This window comes from Girardinichthys multiradiatus, chromosome 4 (assembly GCF_021462225.1).
Source record: "Girardinichthys multiradiatus isolate DD_20200921_A chromosome 4, DD_fGirMul_XY1, whole genome shotgun sequence".
Classification (NCBI taxonomy): domain Eukaryota; kingdom Metazoa; phylum Chordata; class Actinopteri; order Cyprinodontiformes; family Goodeidae; genus Girardinichthys; species Girardinichthys multiradiatus.
The window spans coordinates 18,417,937-18,437,157 of NC_061797.1; the positions used below are offsets into that span (position 1 = coordinate 18,417,937).

The window sequence follows — 19,221 nt, forward strand, 5'->3', positions numbered from 1 at the left end:
CTGAATGTAATTTTTCATCAGAGCACAAATTTGCAAATCAGGTGCAGTCTCAGACACACCCGATGCCACCAATGAAGGGTTTCATTATGTGGATCAGATATGTCTGAGACAGAACACCTCAAATACCTGGACTGTTGACAGCAGCATTTCACTGCATGTTAGAAATATGAATAAGCCAAGAGAATTGTCCAAGAAGTTCAGAGAAGATATTATCTTGCGAAAACAAGCACAAGGATACAAAAAGATAGCAAAGGTTCTGAATGTCTATAGAGATACAACATAGTTCACAAGTTTGAAGGTAAAAGAACAGCGGCTACATAACCTGGACATGGTTCAAAGAGGAAGTAATGGCTGAAACCAGATTCCTGAAGAGGCAGGTGGTCAAAAACTCTCAACTAACTGCAAAAGACCAGCAACAAGACTTGGTGGCTGCAGCCACTGAGGTTTCAGTTTCCACATTAAGGGAAATATTAAACAATAAAAAGCTCCATGCCTGAACTCCAAAACATACACCACTACTGACCCAAAGGCACAAGAAATGACAGTTCCAGTTTGCTCACAACTATAGAAATAAGCCAAATCCATTCTGTTCTGTGGAGTGGGAAAGCAAAACAAGAAGTTTTTAGACCTATGGATCATACGTCTGGACGAGGAACAATAAAGCATATGCTACAAAGAACATCATGCCTACAGTGAAGCATGGAGGTGGCTCGATGATGCTGTGGGAATGCTTAGTATCCTCTGAGAATAGAGATGTTATTGGAAGTTCAGTTAAGACAATGATACCTAGAATATCTCAAGTTGACCATGGCTTGGTTTCAGAAGATGTCACTGGGAAATATTAGGTCTCTGACAGGATTTGAAAAATGTGGCTTCAGCACAAAAAGCCAACAATAATAATGAACTAGTGGCCTTTGCCTATGAGGAGCAGGGCGAGAGTCCTGAGGAATGCAGCCATAAGCTGGTGTCTGGCTATCAATGGCTTTCGCAGCAGGTCAGAACAACAAAAGGCTACAATGTATGAACAATACTTGTCATGAAGGGGTTGAAGCATTTTGAGACTGCAGTAGTGATTAAAAGTGGTTGTGTTAAATTTGGAAGAATCACATGCGTGGGCTAATTAAATGTGGTTTGTCTGATAAACAGCTGCTACTTTGCAGATAAACCTTATTTGCGGGTGGGGGGGGGTTAATAGTTTCAAGTGAACCCATGGCTTTGGGAGAGCAGCGTGACATGTCATCATTACCTGTCATGTATAAGGCCTTCTCACTCGCTGGGCTGATACCGGTTGTGTTGGTAGCCATCACCCAAAGCTCATACTGAGCATTAGGGAGCAGATCTGTCACAGTACAGTGGGTCTCTTTCACTTTTACCTTGCTTTCTGAAAAATACAGAACAATCCCCATCAATTTAGTTGTACCTGTGAGAATGAAATTCAGAAAAACACTAGACCGCCATATTTGCAAATAGATGGTGTAATCATTGCAGGGAAAGCCTGCAGCCATCCTGAAGAAAATCATACCCTGTGGTGCACAGGTACTGTCTGCAGGCATGTCCTCCAGCACCGATCTGTAGTAAAGCTCATAGTACTCCACCGTATCATCTGAGAATAAGCTCCAGCACACATGCAGGGAGGTCTGGGTGGCCGAGTTGGGCAGCTGTGGGTTGATCACTGGTGCAGACGGAGCTTTTTTCATGATGCACAAATGCAGTGTTGTTATCAAAATACTAAAAAAAAGTCACACGTCAGACTAGCGTAATTGAGTTTAAGCTTAACATTAACATACATATACACTACACATGCTCAACACAGGCATGAGTTTAACTTAGATCTTTTAATTTTGTATTTGAACTGTAATTTTTTTTTTTGGGTGGAAATCTAACAGCGTACAAGGTCAATGGATTTAAAAAGAACAACTGGGTGCAAATACTTGAATTAATTAAATTTTCACTAATCAGCATACGCTCTTATTTACAAATCTCAGTACATAATATTTTATTGACACTGGTTGTCACAGGAAACCATAAAACTCATTAACGGCTCTCTGAGCAATCTCCATGCCACAGATGTTTCTATGTTTCCTACAAGTCTGTGTGCTAAGCCAGCAACGTTGGGGTTTACTGCAAAAGATGATGAGTTTATGAATCAGACCTGGAACAACATTGATGGAGTCCATCATGGTTTTCACATCTGACAGATCAGCAAGCGGCGTGCTGAATTCAAGGCTGGTAGATAGCGTGAGGTCAATGTCTTCCTTGGCAAACTCCTCAACCCTAATTACAGAGGCAATTCTAATAAATTACAAGTTTTAAAACAAACATGAATATTCAAGCATCATGCTATCAGGATCACACTAAAGGTTTACCATTAAAATATTCATGTAACCCAGAGTGTTTATGTTTGCCATGTGCCATAAATGTTAGGTTCTCCCAAACCACTCTGCAATCACTGCTAGTGTCACCACATGCGAACACACAGAGCAGCTTCATGGTTACCTTTTAATGATGGGCATAACTGTCTGTCAACAAAAGTCAAAAGGAATCCATCAAACAGAAACTTTTTATATCTATAATCACATCACTTATATATATTTTTTTAAATCTAGAAATATCATCAACTGGTGTCATTTATTGTATGTGTCTAAATGTGGGGAAAGAAAACCTCTAAATAAACCAAGGTAAAGCACCTTTAGGAAAAACCTCTTGTCCTGGCAGCGGTAAATCTCCTGGGCCATCTCGATGAGCTCCTTTGAGGCGTCCAGTGCCTGACCACAGACCAGCAGCTGACTGTACAGGGATTCCAACTTACTCTTCTTCTCCTCCTGCAGTCCAGTCGCCCCCTCGTCGTAGCGTTGAGACAACGTGTGCAGCACGTCATTGTAGTGTTGCTCCAAGTGCTGCTCCTGGCGGCCAAAATTCTCCTGGACGAACATTCAGGCAATCTGATGCAGTTTGAGACTTACACGTTGATCTGTATGTACAGTTCTCATGAGGTATTTTTACATACACTGAGAATGGACCTGGCTTTTAAGACATTTCCCATTTCAAATTCCATACTTTTCCAAACTCATATTTCTCCCTAGCAGCTTGTAGTCACATTCTTAATATTTAGATACCAAACATTCCTTCAAATTGCGCAAATCATGAAGCAACACAAGGCTGAAGTTGGATTCCAATTTGTCAATTTGGTAAAGGTTCATTGCACACTTTTTTAGCCATCTGGAATAGCTTAGTTCATATCTATTTAAAAATCTAGAACAATGAGAATACAGATTCTGTGAAGCACAGTTTGTGAAATTTGATACAATAATTTTTTTTTGTAAAACCTAAAATGGGGTTCAGTGTAAAACTGTGATCTAAGAAGGCCAGGAGGACAAAGATGCAGTGAAGATTTTACTTTCATCTGTGGCTTCTGTGACTAACTCCAAAACTGAAATGTCAATTAAAACTGGAAAAAAAGCAGAGTTGTCAAACTAAGTCAAACTAATAAAGAATTTTATATGAGCCCTAGGTTTTAACTTATTTATTTGAAAAGTTATTTCTTTATGGTGGAAGGAACATATAGTAAACAACATTATTGATTGAACACAACAATTAGCTGAACAAGTTTGAATTTATTGTGGTTTTTATTTAATTCAAACAGAGTCAAAATTATACTTAAACAACATAAATAAAATCCACCTGGATTTTTTACATTCTGGGGTTGAAGGTTCTACCAAGTCATTTAACAAGGCATTTTAATTTGCTATGGAACATTAAACCAAATATTAATGGGAGGGTGTGGATATATTTCACCTAGCATGTGTTATTTTAAACCTGTGTAGATTAGAGAAAATCTACAGTAAATTGAAACTTGTGCACCCAATTAGGGTTTTAAAAATCATTTGAGCAGTTTGTTGTGTTACCCTTCCACACTGAAAAATTGGTTTAATTAAACACCTGAGGCTATTATTACCATGGCATTCAAATCAGTGATGAGTGTTTGAAAACTTTGCACAGAAACTGTATGTATATCTGTATTTGAGTCACAGAGAAAAAAATAATAATTTAAAAAAGTTAAGTACCAAATTCCACACCTACATACCTCCAAATGTAATGCAACAGAAAACCACCTCAGACTTGTTAGATTTACCTCCACAGTCAGAAAGATTTCCTCCAAATGACCAGCAAAGTTCTCCATTTCAGCAACCTTCCCCTGCAGCTGATTCCTGATGGAGACGATCTCATTCTGAAAATAACTACAAGTCAGAGTCCAACCCTTTCCAAAAAACATCACTGTAGTTTATCATAGGAATACACGGGGAAAATTAAAAGGATAGAATAATGTATCAATTATTAAGAAAAATTGTCAAGAAAAATGTATATTTTACTGTTTGTTTTTTTGTCATAAATCTAAACATCACTCAAGAGTTTTGGTCGATTTTATTGCTTCCTTTTTTGTCAATTACCTGTGGAAAAACAGGTTTAAATGCAAATTAAAACTAGTAAATCAAGGATTATTAAACAGATTATATGTTCTTGTGGTGTTAGTGACCCCCCACCTCATATTCTCCCTTCTCAAACACATCATCAGGTCCATGTTCTGCCCCAGTGGGAGACGGACAGCTTTCTTCACAGGGTTCAAAACGTAACGATTCATTGGTGTTGACTGAGAACCTCTGAAAGGTTCTTCCTCCAGGCTCTGGAACAACATTGTATGCCTCCATGGTGATCGATTCTCTGCTGAAGTCCTGGTGCTCGCTCTCTTCTGGGATCACATCCATGAGAACACTGTGGAGCACAGTGGACAGAAGTCTGCAACCTGTGTATAATAGAAGATTACATTAATTCAGATTATCCTGTTCTAAATCATATTAGCGTGTAGATCTATAGCCATTTGTAAAACACAACAAATCAGAAGTAGTATTTTAGTAACTTGTCTGTGTGGATAAATAAGTTTAAGTGGATTTTTTTTTTTTTAGCAATTAATAGAAGAATTACCTGAACAACCCACTAAAATATTCTGCTCTGAATAACAAATCCAACCCTGTGTTGGTGTCTGACAAGCAAACTTTGTGAGGGGTCCAACCCTAAAGCCGAGGTTGTGACAAAAATAGATAGGAACTCACATTGCTCATGTGTCACAACTATGTCAAACATCTACACAGGATTTATTTCTTTTAAAGAAAATATAAGATTTATTTTGCCCGGATAGAATCATTCTGTTGACACTGAATAATAATAATAATATAAATCGTCATACGTGTCTCAGCAGTATTATTTGAGTCGGTAATTTAAAATGGAAATCCCCCAACATGTGATTCAAAGGTTAAAGTTAAACATTGAGCATTGTGGTACGTTCGTGTAACCTCGTAAATTACCCTATTGACCACAGAAAATTCTTTTGATTTTAGTTTGATGTAATTATTTTTAATTCTGAGCTGCTTCTTATTAGCGGGGTGTTGAGATGGGACTATGCGAACTTTGACATTTGTCTTAAAATCGTTTATTTACGTTGCATGCCAATTCAGCTAGAATATGTGTCTCCTAATTAATGTCACACCTACTATTTCTGTTATTTCAATGCCTCTCGTATTTTTGTTCAACAATTATTTTCATGAAATTAATGATGATGCCATATTTTAAAGAGCCCTTGATTGTTTTTAGACCTAATCGACTTTGCTTACAGAATTTCCGAGTATTAATGCGGTACCTGAAGGCAGCACCCGTCACACAAATGGCGGCGGACGTTGTAAACAGAACCAACAGCTTCTCCGGGGCCGAAGTGAAAGCTCTGTTTTCAACATGGACAGCGTAGAGTTTGACCGGTTAGACAGCCTCGAGGGCTGGGTGGCCGTTAAAAGTAACATATTCGAAGAGCATGAGCCGTTCAAGTTGGGTTTCATCGTCCAGTGGAACGTCATCGAGTCGAAGTTCGCAGTGACCTGCCACAACCGGACGTTACAGCGGCAGAAACGTAAGGCTGAGGTGTCCGCCGGCGGCGATTCCCAGATGAGCTGGGCTGGACTGTTCTCCGTAAGCGACCTGAAACACGTCCACCAACAGTTCACATGCGTGGCGGACGTCCTGGGGGGCTGCTTCCCGGATTTGACCGACTTTGAAGAAAGTAACATTTGGGATTTGCTGCTGTTGAATCGGAAGTCCGGTCCAGAGGATGACGAACAGAGAGACTTCGACACGCCGTGCAGGAAAATGGAAAAATACTTCAGCACAGCCATTGATCTCTGCGGGAGAAAGATCGTCATGGAAACTTTGTTCACCCAGGATGAGAGAGATGTCGATGAGTACTTTGAAAACCTGCAGGAGTTCAAAAAGAAGACCATGCAGGAGGAGATGTCAAGGGCCAAGAGTCACCTGAAGGAGGTGAGGGGGACAACCCACAAGCTACCAACACATTTCCACATTTTCTTGGGGCCTAAATCCTAAAGCATCACATTCTGGTTAACATGTGGAGGGGTTCTTTTAATCAAAAATAAGTTTCTGAACAAAGTTTTTCAAGCTAAACATCAGTTGTCATGACAACTGTTGGCAACGATACAAGTAATCCACACGCAAAGAAATCAAGACATAAATGTTATAAGGTGGAATGAAACAGCAAATAAGCATTGAAAGCAGGAATAAAAGAAGCTGGGATAAAGAGCCAAGAAATCAATCCTGCCCCTATTTTGTGGCTGATAATATTGACGTATTATGAGAATAAAAATGTTGATTTGTTCAAACTTATTTTCTTAGCTGCGACATCCAAATTGCCATATTTTCACACCTGCAAAAGGCCCCATTATGGTGTCCAGTTTTTACTTATGTCCAACCCTAAGAAACATATTTGTTAATTAATTGAATGTTATTTGCCACACCTTGGGTTTAATAATGTAACTATGAGAAATATACTGTTACAATGTGTGCAAGTTATTTTGCCAGCCTCATTTATGCAAGTTAATCAAAACTCCTCTCAGTTATAGGTTTTATATAGCTTTAAGTCTGACTGTTGAGGTTTTTTGGAGTTTCAATCTGAAAAAAGTACTTTTTATATACGTGTTATCTTACCTTAGAATAACTGTTTGATTCACAAAACACAGGATTATTGCATACATTTACCTCTCTGCTGTGTTTTCCTGAAGTGAAAACAGTTGCCTGTACGAAGAGCGCCACACAGTGGTGGTGGGAAGATCTAAAATCAGGACTAGCATGACGCAGCTGTCACTTGTTGCTGTAAGTGGGGATTGGTGCACAGTTTGCTTGCTTTTGCCTGCTTTTAATATTTGTATGGAAATGATACTGAAAAAAAAAAAGATTAAACTGACACCATAGATGAAGATAGTACAAGTTAATTAGCTGTTAAGTGATTAGATGATAAAACATTAAGGAAACAAAATGCTAAAGACACCGCATTTGTTTGTACACAACCATAGTAACACCATTGCAGTTCACAATCTAATGTAAAAGTCATACAGTAGGTGGCACGTTTAAAATGACCATAAAACCGAGTTTTACAAGCTTATGTCAATTAATGTAAAATATGTAAGCTAAAGTGATTGATTGCATTAATATTCCTCCTGACCAAATACAGCAATGCTGTCAGCGTCACAGTTAGTGGAGATTACCTGAGAGCTGTTGATGTGTGTTGAGTGATGGTAGTATTAAAACACACATGTCTGAGAGGTCCGATCTCTGGTTCACCGGTATTCCTCCTGCAGTCACATGTGAAGATAGAAGAACAATTCAAGCAAGTCTGGGGGAAAAAAATAAAAACACTAAAAAATATTATTCAGGACATTGCTACACAACGATTCCCAAAATACTAACCTTCCCATAGATTTTAGTTAAATCCATTATTAGGCAATGTATGGAGTATAGCACTTGTCTAAATCTGCCAGGCAAGAGGACTGCTGAGGGAAGCCACCAAGACATTTACATCCACTCTTATAGAGTCAATGAGTGATGGAGTCTCCTTTAACTCACCCAGAGAAATGTGGGACCAAGAGGACGTTTCACTGTTTTAATTGGACAAAAGGTGAGGGTTTTTTTGTCATTAAACTTCATGCTGTGTTTGACAAATGGCAAACATGTCAAATCACCAGAAGCACACCTTCTCCACCAGGAAGCATGGTGCTGGCAGCATCATGCTCTGGGGATGCTTCTCGGCAGCAGGCCATGGAAGGCCCGTAAAGGTAGAGGGGGAGAACACGAATGCAGAAAAATATTGCCAAATCCTGGAGGATAATCTCGTTCAGTTTGCCCAGATCTCAGCCCTGATGAGAATCTGTGGCTGGACTTAAACAGCCGTTGGTGTCTGATCCCTGAGCTGTAAGAAAGGATGGAGAAATATTGCTGTGTTTAGATGGCAACTGTGATGGCAACCAAAACGTGCAGCTACTAATTGCTTGCCTGAAAGGGGTGAATATATTGCAATCATTTTTACTTTACATTTTCTCTTTTATAAAGCATTTGACATTTGTAAAAAAATATTTTTTCTTTGATTTTAAAAAGCTTGTTTTCTTAGCAAATTCTTGTCCAGAAAGCCAAATTATATTGACTATGACGTCGTTTATAAAGGCAAATGAAGTGATAAACATCCAAGGAGGGAGAAAACTTTTTATAGGCATCGTAAATGTGCCTCCTTATTATTATTTTATTACATTGTTTTACGATTAAAAACACAATTATTGCAGATTGCCTATGTAAATAGTTGTTCACATGTAAATTTCCCCTGATCAATGTCATTGATTTATTAGCTATATTTAACCACCTCGATATGGATTTGCACGGCTGTAACTTCAGGCCACCCACAACCTATTTGAAAGGACTTGTACCAAGTGTGTCTTTGTCATCGATCGGAGCTCAGCAAACAGCTTCTGCTAAAGGTTTTCCTCTCGGATCAGAGGTATGAAACGCCATGAAGGGCAAACACCAGACGGGCCGAGAATAAACTGAGATAGTGGTGTTTTTATGTTCCATCACTCCAGCTGCTGCAGAGTCACAGCTCTGCTAACGGGATGGTAGCACTGCTGAGCATCTATGAGAAGGAAGATGAGGCCTATCAGGACCTGGTCACCGTTGCCACCAGCTTCTTCCAGTACCTGCTGCAGCCTTTCAGAGACATGCGAGAACTGGCCTGCCTATACAAGATGGAGATTCTGGCAAGTACAAAGTTCAGTGTAAAGTTTGAGCATTTTCACTCAGTGATCTGTTAACATCATGTTAAGAGAAAATTGACCATTTTCCTTATTCTCCATAAACACATTCTGGATATGTCGACGCGGTGTTGTTTCCTTCGAAGATAACGTTTTCTTTCTTTGTCTGATGACCCTTTACATTAACATCAAATCTATGTGGGATCTCAGTGTTTATCAGAACTCTGCGGTGATATCTGAGCATAGTGTCCACTTGTTTTCCTTCTGCGTGTCTCTGCAGAAGTCTTTGGAGTTCGAGGACTTGGGTCCCAAGAGAATTGCAGCTCTGGAGAAGGAGGCGGAGGAGTGGAGAATAAAAGCAGAGGATGCAGTCGCCTCCATCCAGGACATCACCGTCACCTACTTTGCACAGACGTCAAGGGCTCTAGCCGGTATAAGTTGTTGCTTATTTGCTTTTCTGTTTGTACGGATCGTGACATTTGTCTCATTTCTGCGGCATGCTTGGTCTCTCTTTATGAGAAAACATTTACGTTTATATATTAAAAAAAATCCTCTATGTTTTGTCTTTTGGAGAATTTCCAAATTTTTCAGAAATTTCTGCAAAATGAAAACATTAAAAGCTCAAGGTGGGACCGTCTTGGTGGTAGGGCTAAAAATCTATACTTTTGTGTTTCCTTTGTAGCCATCTCAGGTTCATAGTGAGGTAGAGGGGCAGAAAGCAGAAACATAAAGATTTAACCTCAAACATAATGTTGTAAAGGATGACTTTAAAAGCTTCTTCTCCAGCTGCTTTGCAACTACGTACAGCATACAGATCAGTTTGTGGTGCAGCTTGACATTCAGACAGGTCCTGTTTTCAGTACAATAAATTGTGGTTAAATCAATGATAGATCCTGAATGAATAATGTCATATCTGACAATTCTCACCCCTCATTAACACATTTTATCAGAGTAATAAGGTTAAAAACCGTTAAATAGCAGAAAGAAACCCACAACTGGCCTGCTGGGATGTCCTATCCTAGATTAATGTGTTTTTGTGAGATGCAGCAATTTGACAGATGCTTGTCTTCTATGTCCAGGTATGGTAAAACAAATGGAGGAGGATAAGAAGCGTTTTGGACCTGCTGCCTGGGCGTCTGCAGCTCCCAGACTGGAGAAACTGCGCTTCCTTTTAGCCAAAGAAACCTTGCAGCACATGCGAGCGGCAGAGATGTGCCTCAGCCGCAAGAAAGATGCGATCAAAGAGAGGGTATGTCTGACGTGTGTAAATGGTTAAAAAACATTCCACACCTAATTATTGGCGTCAGAAATAGACATGAGCTTTGAGAAATCCGTTTTTGTTTATTCTCATACGAAGGAAAAAACTGCTTCAGTAGTGGCTGCAGCTCTGAAGCAATTTACTGGGACGGCTGGTTTTTTGCTTGATATTCTAGTCTGAATCTCTGGTTGCAGAGGTTCTTTGATCTATTTATAAAGCTCCCTCTAAAAAGTCAAAGAAGTCTCCCCCCAAAAACCTGCTTGCATGCATGAATAAGTGTGTGTGTTTGTGTGTGTGATTCACAATGTGCGTCCTATGTGTTCTGTGACTGCATGATGTTAAACAGTTTTCATGTAGGGAAAAACTCCAGCAGATTATATGCAGCTCTAAACTGTCACGCTGTGTATTAGAGCTGGTCTTTTCTCTGTTTCGGGGGGGGTTGGGAAACAGAAGAGCACTTTCAGCATCTTCACCTGCATTATTCATCTGATTAAGCTTGTTAAAAAGTCAGACCTGAGGATGCTGGAAGTGGCTACCACTGTGAAATCAACGTGAGTCTTTGCATAGACGGCTATGTGAGAGTGTTTCTAATGACATCGGTGAGCTGCACCTACGCAGGATTTAGTGCTGGTGACACCGTGACTCATGAATGCACCAGTGTCCCCATGGATTTCACAGCAGGATGCATTTCACGTTTAACGCGAGTGTTTTTTGTGTGCGTGTACGACGCCTTTGGAAAACAGCAAGACCTCTTTACACAATTTCCATGTTTTGTTTTTTAATTCTCAGGGCAAATATAATCGACAATTACATCAATTAAATTTATAACCAGAAGACCCCCTTCCCCCCAGAACTTCCTCCTGGTCAAATTTAGGAACAAGGTGATCTGAACATTGACTGTGAATCTGGCAGGGTGGCTACACAGACTAGAAAATTATGGAGTTATGGTTTTTTTCAAGTTTGTAAGAATAAAAATGTATTTGATTAAGGAAAAAATATTTGTATTTCTACTCATTGTTCAGAAGTGGCAGCCATCCTTCCATCCGTCGGTCTGATTGTCTGTCCGTCCATCCATCCTTCCGTCCATCCATCCATCCATTCATTCTCCATCCATCCACCCATCTTTCCAATCTTTCTGAACTTGTCTAAGTATTAATACAAGGTATATTTGTCTGAACCATAAGGGACGTCTTCAGAGACACCTGAAGGCTGATTTTCACAGGTGATCCTTATTCTACCTGCAGGATCTTTAAAGATGGTCGACAGAAAAGAAAATGAGGAAGAAAATCTCCAAATCTGATTGTTCAAAGGCTGTTTAATAAAATACTTGAAAGTGAAGTGTCTTCCTTCTTTGCTTCAGTTAAACTTAGAGTGAATACTCATAAGTCTAAAGTGATGTTTTCAGTTTGTCATTACCCAGCCTAAGCATTAAAGGAGAAAATGAATTTTACTTGGCAGATGCTCAGGACCTCATGCAGTGTTCAATGTGACAGAGCATTTAGAGAAATGGGTTTGATCATAAAGTGTCTGCTGATATTAAAAATGCCAAGCAGTTTTAATGTTACTGTCATAACACTGAAGGTAGCTGTTGATTCCTGCTCCCTTCATTAAAAGATGCAGAGAATAAAACTGTCTTGAGACGTTTTTATGTCAGAACATGTGCCAAAGTATTTTTTAGCATGCAGATGGGTCCAACAGGGTGTACATTTAAAAGCTAAATATGCCCACTTTTTAACAGGTGACTAAACAAAGAGTGGGTTTTTTTTTCTCCACAGCTGGAGAACCTGTCAGAAAGCATCCAGAACCGGACTCAGGGGTCTGCGTTTGACAACAGTCAGAAACACGACACGGTGGACCAGCTGGAGCTGCAGTTCTATGAAACCCATCTAGAACTGTATGATGCCAAGTTTGAGATCCTGAAGAACGAGGAGCAGCTCCTGGTTGCTCAGATAGACACCCTGCATCGACAGATTAAAGGTACGTGCAGATCCGCGTACTGTAATCTAGTGAGAAGATTTTAGAGAAGAGAAATGCAACAATATGTATCTGAAAATGCCTGAAAGCTTACCAAGGCATCTCTAAATGAAGTAGTAGTGCTGTAAAAAGTATGAAAAAATCGGAGTTAATTGCTTATAACATTATTTAAATTTAAAATCCTAGTAAAGAGCCTTTTAAGGTTGATATAGATTTACATGATGCCATATACACCCTCATTCGAAAATAAAGAGTACTTTGACATTTTTGTGCTTTAGATCTTCTTAGATTAGATCTAGTTTTAAACTGGATTTAAATTGGGTCTTTTTTATATGCAAACAAAATAAAGGCGTTGCAGATCAAACACAGTGCTAATCAATATTTCATGACTTGACAGGTTGAAGTATGCCAGATTTCGAACCAGAGCTGGTCTAAGTTGATTCTGAGCCCCCAAAAAGCAATAAAACAGCCCCTTAGCACACTGCAAAATCTGATGCCAACTCTAGGCTTGTTTTGTTTCATTACTTGTATAACATCCATGTAATAAAACAGATGTTCTTATTTTTTTGCACTCAAATCATCAAATATAAAAGCTGCAGGAAAATCAACATATGTAATAGAAACCTGAATTTAAATGATGTCATACATATTTAATTCTACATAAACATTGAAAAGGCTGTTTGATTTGGGGTCACTCTGGGGAAATGGTGCGCTCTGTTCATGTAAATATTTCCCTAATTGCTCCTTTAGGGACACGGGATGTTTGCCTCTAAGGTGTGTGTACAGGATTAACATGCTGTGTGTGTGTCCACCTGTATTTTTACCCATTATGCGTTCCAGATTTTCCGAACCGAAACACAGCAGCGTGACCTTCACTATTTGTTGGAAAGAAGTGTCAAACAAGATGATTGTTGCAAATGAGTTGTCTGACTTTATGGAGCATTTCATGGAAATGAAATACTCACAGGAGAAGGAGAACCAGCAGTTTTCTATTGCTGATGATGTGATATTTTGAATGTTGTAATTAAAAACAGGTAAACCCACAGTGTAAAAGGTAATAATGTTGTATGAATGTGTTTTTGTTCCAGAGCTGAAGGAGGAAGTGGTGTACTATGATGTCTGTGAGGACCCAGAGGAGCTGCACAGCTTGGTCCACGCAGCGTTTCAACAGGCAGAATCTCCGCTGATCCGTCAGCTCAGAAGACGCCTGAAGACCCTGGAGACCAAGAGGGGCAACATCTGTGCTCGGAGGGCTTACCTGCGCAACAAAAAGGTGAGAAACGTGCTGCAGCTGGTTTATTTTTTTAACCTGTCTACCCCTTTTTAAAAAAAAAAAAATGTCAGTTTTGTAGCAGTTTAGTTTTTCTTTAGGATAAAAATAAAAATCCTTAAAGTGCACCAGAGTGTAATTCCGTTGGATTAGGAATTGCATCTTTTATTGAGTGTAATTCAGTGTTTGAGCGCCTTGTTGCTGAAAATCGCTATATAAATAAACTTGACTTGACTTTAATTTTACCAATTGCTAAGAAGTTGTCATTCCTGATTAACAATTATTTTGCACTTTAGGAGCAGATCTCAGTAGATTCCTGCTACCAGCTGTAACCCTCAGGGAATCAGAGTAATGTGCATCTTTGTTCCCCCTATATTGTGAATGGTGATTTGTGTGTGTATTCTCTTCGACACATTAGGGTTTTTTTTTCCAACATCGTGACTTCTTTGAAGGGGGATCTTGCTGATATTTTGGCTTCACAAAGGTGTCTTCTAATTGTCCTCACAGGTAACCGTAGGCGTTCTTTGATCATCCCGGAGCTGAGTCTTGACAATAAACTTTTTGGTCAAAGTACCTTGTTCTTCCTAACAACACCGGGAACATCTTTTATTAAGGTTATCAGGCAGGAACGCACAACAACCACCAAGTACAAGTCCTGCTGCCTGCCCCTTAAATAAAATCTACCTGGTTCACACCTGGTTTTCTGTTATCTACTACACCTACTGGTAAATTAAGATATTATTGTCTAGACCCAGATAGATTTTTGTGCATGTGGCTTCAGGATCAGTGCACGGAGGCCCAGGAGCAGAAGCAGCTGGCAGGCAAGCAGAGCTCCATACTCTTCAGCCAACATCACCAGGTCCACCTGGTACGTCACCACAGCAACCAGGCAGCCCACACAGACCCTCACCAAGGCAGCAGCAGCTGCAGAGGTAACTGGATTTAGGTTTTTTGTTTCTTCAGTAGTTAATGTCTGCCTCTGTTGTCTGCAGAAACGGGAGAAGAGGAAAGAGGAGGAGCAGAGGAGGAAGCAGTGGGTGGACCAGGAGCGAGAGAAGACCCTGAGCAGATTACGATCCTTCAGAGAGGTCAGGCTTTCTGTCTCTGCTCTCTTTCTTCTGTAGATCCTTCTTCATAAAAAAAAAAAAACAGTATGTAGGTTCCTGTTGTTTCTGGTTCAGACCAGACATACAGGCACTGTTTAAACCCTAAGATCCATTTACTAAATGACTAAATAATAAGAATCTGTTGAGAAGGTTTTTTTACTAAATTCTAATTCACATACAGTTAGAAAGCCTATATGATGATGTCACGGCTTTGTCAACTTCTGATTTGTTTACAGCATGTGAGTTGAATGGATGCGTACCAGTGGGTGTATTTTAAACACCTTATTCCAAAGTTGAAATTTTGGGATCTTACCATTCAGCCGCTTCATTTCAACCAGTCAATCTGAATATTAATGTTGATGTCTACCACTTTCCCTTTGGATTATATGAAGTCAACAAAAAGCAGTAGAAGGAGATGATTTGTCCCATGTTGGAATTATTTTTTACTTTAACCTGTTGTCACTGTGAAATTGCATAATACTATACTCTGTCATCTTCTTTATAGAAGCAACAGGGCCAGTACATCCTGAAGACTCCTCAGTCCAGGAGGTCTCCTTCAGAGGTCTCTTGCCCACCCCAGCCAATGTCCATCATCAGCTTGTCGCCTTCTGCCTCTCCTGAAGAGCCTTCCTCCATCCGCCCAGCGCCCAGACGCAACAAAACCCCCAGAAAACAGCAGCCTAAAGATATCCCTGTTCAGATATTCTCTGCTCCGCCTCCGCCAGCTTTAACCTGCCCCACTGCACCTCCTCCTCCACCCCCACCACCACCACTTCCACCACCACCTCCTGCCATACCACCTCCGCCTGTCCGAGCTTCACCTTCCCCCAAGGACACACCGATGCCTCTCAGTGACAAAAACGAGTCTTTTCCATCCAAGAACATGCTCACGCAAAATATAGGTGAGACTAAAGTATACAGCATGATCCAGAGTTTTAGGGGGGCTTGCATTAAAAGAATAAGCTGTGTTAAAAACGCTGTGGGCATGGAGCAGGAGATGCAATATTTCCCCACTGCTGGCACAGTTGTGTTTGTTTGCTCTAGTGGAAAGTGTCTGGAGTGTGATTGTGTGTTTGCACATGGTGTTCTGTCCTATATTCCTAATGTCTCCCATGAGGACAGACGTTGCCTCTTGCCTCAGTTGCAGTCCTGCTATTGTAACCTCAGCTCGACTCCAGCACAGCCTCGTTATTTTTATTTATTTTTTTTTCAAGCTTGTTGACGCCAACAGAAGCGGGGGTTTTTTTTTTTTTTTAAATGTTTCTCACCCTTAAAACCGTGAGAAATCCCTGCGTGCTGCAGCAGAGAAAATTAAATCAAAGTTACCCTTGAATGCGTTCCTGAACTAAATTTTAAAAACGTGTATTTGGCCTTACTGCAGGAACTATGGATGAAGTGTTGGCCTCGCTGACGCGCGGACAGATTAAACTCCGAAAGGTCCCCGCTGCCAGGACCAGTTCTGGCGAGGACGCGAGGAGCAGTCTGATGTCCGCCATCCGACAGGGAGTCACATTGAAGAAGGTTAGATGTTGTTTACAGATCGTGGACGAGCGGAGATGGGGAAAAAAAAAAGAAAATTTTATATATATGTGTGTGTGTATATATATATAAATGGTAAATGGACTGAACTTATATAGTCATACAGTCATAAAGACCGCTCAAAGCGCTTTACACTAGTGCCAAATTCACCCAATTGCACTCACACATTCATACACCGATACGCAGATCGGTAGGCAACTTGAGGTTAAGTGCCTTGCCCAGGGGCACATCGACATATGGCAGGAGGAAGCTGGAATCGAACCCACGACCTTCTGATTGCAAGACGACTACTCTCCCTACGGAGCCACAGTCGCCTATATATGTGTGTGTGTGTGTGTGTGTGTTGTATCACGATCAGTTAATTTTGACACCGAGTTCAACACTGCTGGACAGATTAGCCGTTTTCTTCTAGAGAACATTGTTACATTGACTGAAGTGGATAAATTTGAAGGTCAGATTTCTTAAAAAATGTTTCATGAAAATCAAAAATTGTGTTTTTGCAGCTTGTTTTAATGTTTTAGATTGTTGCATGCCTTGGTTTTTTTTAAAAATGAATATTTTTAGGTTGATTTTACCCATCATTAACATTCAGGAACAGAATGAAAGTTTTTGGTAATTTAACCAGATCACTTATCAGAGGTGGGACTTATTCTGGGATGTATTACATTTGCTGTTCTGAACCTAAATGAGAGGATGCTGTTTTGGTTAAACCAGTTGGACAGACTTGGTAGAATCTCGTTGGTACACAACAAATATCATCTTTAGTGGACCCAAGAATGAGACTGGACTGCTGTGGTATATGATACAAGCTTTAATCAAATCTGGCAGTTTTGACTGTCCTGAAGCTGCTGTGTCTCCTCTAGGTAAAATACTAACATTTTTTCGTTATATCATGGTAGTAAGTTTTGAAAATCTCAAAACAAAGTCAGCCGATGCTTAAGCTTGATACAGAATACTGATTTATTTTTTTTTACACACAAGCAATTGTCGAACCAAGTGTTTAATTACAAAACTCAAAGTGGTGTGCTCAGTTTTTGGTAAACTTGTTTTCAGGAATTACAGCTTGGATGATCAGACTTAACCTACGAGGTCTGGCTGATCTTTGGTTGTTTACTGTTGTGTAAAATATGACTGAATATAACGTTTCACTCGTCAGTATGGTGGCTTTTGTTTTGTTGTGCAGTTGCATTGTCTACTGTTGCCAGAAGAGGGAAAAAAAATAGATTTACAATTTAATATACATGGAAAAAGAGTTTCCAGCTTGTGTTTGGTACCAGTTGCTGATGTGATGCTCTAAATTCATGGGCAGCCTGAAATTTACTGCAGTGTCTGTGATGATGGTAAAAAAAAAAATGTACAACAGCACAGTATTTTTGGCTGTCACTGCAAACAGTAACATTACTTTAAGACTGAAGTCAGGCTTCTTAAAGCCATTACATCTGTTTTCTTTAAACGTAGAGCATCCTCAGTTGGTGTTTATTGTTACTAATGCTGGATGTCTAATTATCTCAGTGGCTAGTTGACCAATCAGGACATGTTAGCGGTAGTGGATAGTCAATGTCAAGCTCTATAATAAAAGACAAATGTGACAAAAAATCCAGCAGCTTCCATCAAGAGTTAAACAGTACCTTGATTTTCGACACTGCGTGAAATCTCCCAATTTTAAAAACAAAATAATGCGTCATGGCTTATTACATAGATCTGGGCTGCATTGCTGTTAACTGCTTAGTATCATTGGTCTGAAGTTACATTGTCACTCTTTGTGTTGTAGGTGGTTCCCATGCGGGAGGAAATCTCGGGGAGCACCGACAACGAGCTGGAGCGCAGCATCAAAGCCGCCATGATGAGGATGAAGAAGGTGGCAGCCGACTCTGACGACGAGGACGGAGGTGACGACGACTCGCAGAACGCAGACTGGGACAGCTGAGAGCATGATCTTGCAGACGAGGTTGTTCATCCCCCCTTGCTTCGTTTTCCTCACAGTTGTGAGATTTCAACAAAAAAAATGCTGCTTCATCTGACAAGGACGGGATTACGCCTCCTCCTACGACCAAAACACTTTAGTTTGTTGGAGCTGTCACTCACTAATCCCATTGGTCCTCCTAAAGTAGCACTGAGATGTAAGTGATCCAAAACGGCTCCGATCCAACTAAGTAGGGCCAGAATCAGGATTTAATCTCCTCTAGTTTGGAGAATTTTCAGAGTGAACGGCTCAATGGGATGTTCTGCATTATAAAGTAGCGGCAGTGGGCAGTACTGAAGTGCAGCGTGTTAATGATTGAAACTTACTGCATCAAGGCCTTTTTATGAGGCTGCTGCTCAGCAGGGGACGCCTGTCCTGCAGGAAGAAACAACTTCCCCTCTCATATTTCTGAATATTAACTCATTATCTTGAATGTAATAAAAAAAAAAAATGCATTTTCATAGGCTTAACCCAGCTACTGTATTGCTCAACAAAAGAGCAGTTACTGTGTGAAGAGCAGCGGTGTAAGCTGTTTACAGTCTACACAACTAAAGCCGTCAGCGATTTCTACTAGAACCTGCTGTCTTGTCAGAAATGTGTGGGAGTCTTGTAAGGCTTTGTCTCGAAACAAATCTTTCTTCATGGCGTCATAAGAAATGATGAATTAGGAAGGCAACATAATTTTTTAATAAATACTTATGTTCACACATGAAACTTCTCATCCTCTAAGCCTTGGTTTGCCTTAGTGAATGAAACGAGCTGGTAATGGCTGCACTGGAAACGCATATGCACTACTGTTTCATTAAAAAGGAAATCAATATAAACCGTTGCAGATTCTGCTTTAATTCTGACATTTGCCATACTGTTAGCTCCTTCTGACCCATGACCTGCACAGACTCGCTGTACCTGAGAGGACTTCCCCGCTCTGTAAACACCATCCACCGGCGGTGTCCAACAAGTGCGGGTAAACCCTGATGACT

General features: G+C 40.3%; 2 protein-coding genes across 5 annotated transcripts in view; one reads left to right on the forward strand and one right to left on the reverse strand.

Annotated features, from left to right (window-relative positions):
- Positions 1–5,824, reverse strand: part of LOC124866941 (fibronectin type III and SPRY domain-containing protein 2) — an 18,846-nt gene extending 13,022 nt beyond the window's left edge. Inside the window, exons 1-8 of one of the 3 annotated variants that reach the window (XM_047363005.1) lie at positions 5,693–5,824; positions 4,542–4,801; positions 4,133–4,228; positions 2,688–2,921; positions 2,497–2,519; positions 2,153–2,274; positions 1,523–1,687; positions 1,247–1,381 (exon numbers count right to left, since the gene is read on the reverse strand). In XM_047363005.1, the coding sequence (XP_047218961.1) occupies positions 1,247–1,381; positions 1,523–1,687; positions 2,153–2,274; positions 2,497–2,519; positions 2,688–2,921; positions 4,133–4,228; positions 4,542–4,763 (997 nt within the window). In that variant the 5' untranslated portion in view covers positions 4,764–4,801; positions 5,693–5,824. Of the gene's footprint in view, positions 1–1,246; positions 1,382–1,522; positions 1,688–2,152; positions 2,275–2,496; positions 2,520–2,687; positions 2,922–4,132; positions 4,229–4,541; positions 4,802–4,980; positions 5,103–5,242; positions 5,266–5,692 lie in introns of those variants that run through there. The other 2 variants (XM_047363006.1, XM_047363004.1) reach the window with 2 other exon arrangements.
- Positions 5,695–19,065, forward strand: LOC124866940 (WASP homolog-associated protein with actin, membranes and microtubules). 2 transcript variants are annotated; one of them, XM_047363003.1, is made up of 12 exons: positions 6,238–6,363; positions 8,733–8,881; positions 8,964–9,137; positions 9,412–9,562; positions 10,211–10,380; positions 12,165–12,366; positions 13,452–13,636; positions 14,415–14,501; positions 14,626–14,721; positions 15,245–15,641; positions 16,121–16,260; positions 18,050–19,065. In XM_047363003.1, exons 2-12 carry the CDS (start codon positions 8,753–8,755, stop codon positions 18,203–18,205), a joined length of 1,887 nt encoding a protein of 628 aa, XP_047218959.1. In that variant the 5' UTR covers positions 6,238–6,363; positions 8,733–8,752; the 3' UTR covers positions 18,206–19,065. The 2 variants fall into 2 exon arrangements, with proteins under 2 accessions (XP_047218958.1, XP_047218959.1); XM_047363002.1 differs by lacking the exon at positions 8,733–8,881 and having other exon boundaries at positions 5,695–6,363.
- Positions 19,066–19,221: the final 156 nt, after the last annotated feature.

What these genes read in the sequence shown, in the direction of transcription:
- LOC124866940 (XM_047363002.1), top strand. Translation starts at nt 5,785, where the DNA reads ATGGACAGCGTAGAGTTTGACCGGTTAGACAGCCTCGAGGGCTGGGTG. An exon ending in AACATCACCAGGTCCACCTG is followed by an intron (nt 14,502 to 14,625) that starts GTACGTCACCAC and finishes TGTTGTCTGCAG; the next exon opens with AAACGGGAGAAGAGGAAAGA. An exon ending in CATGCTCACGCAAAATATAG is followed by an intron (nt 15,642 to 16,120) that starts GTGAGACTAAAG and finishes GCCTTACTGCAG; the next exon opens with GAACTATGGATGAAGTGTTG.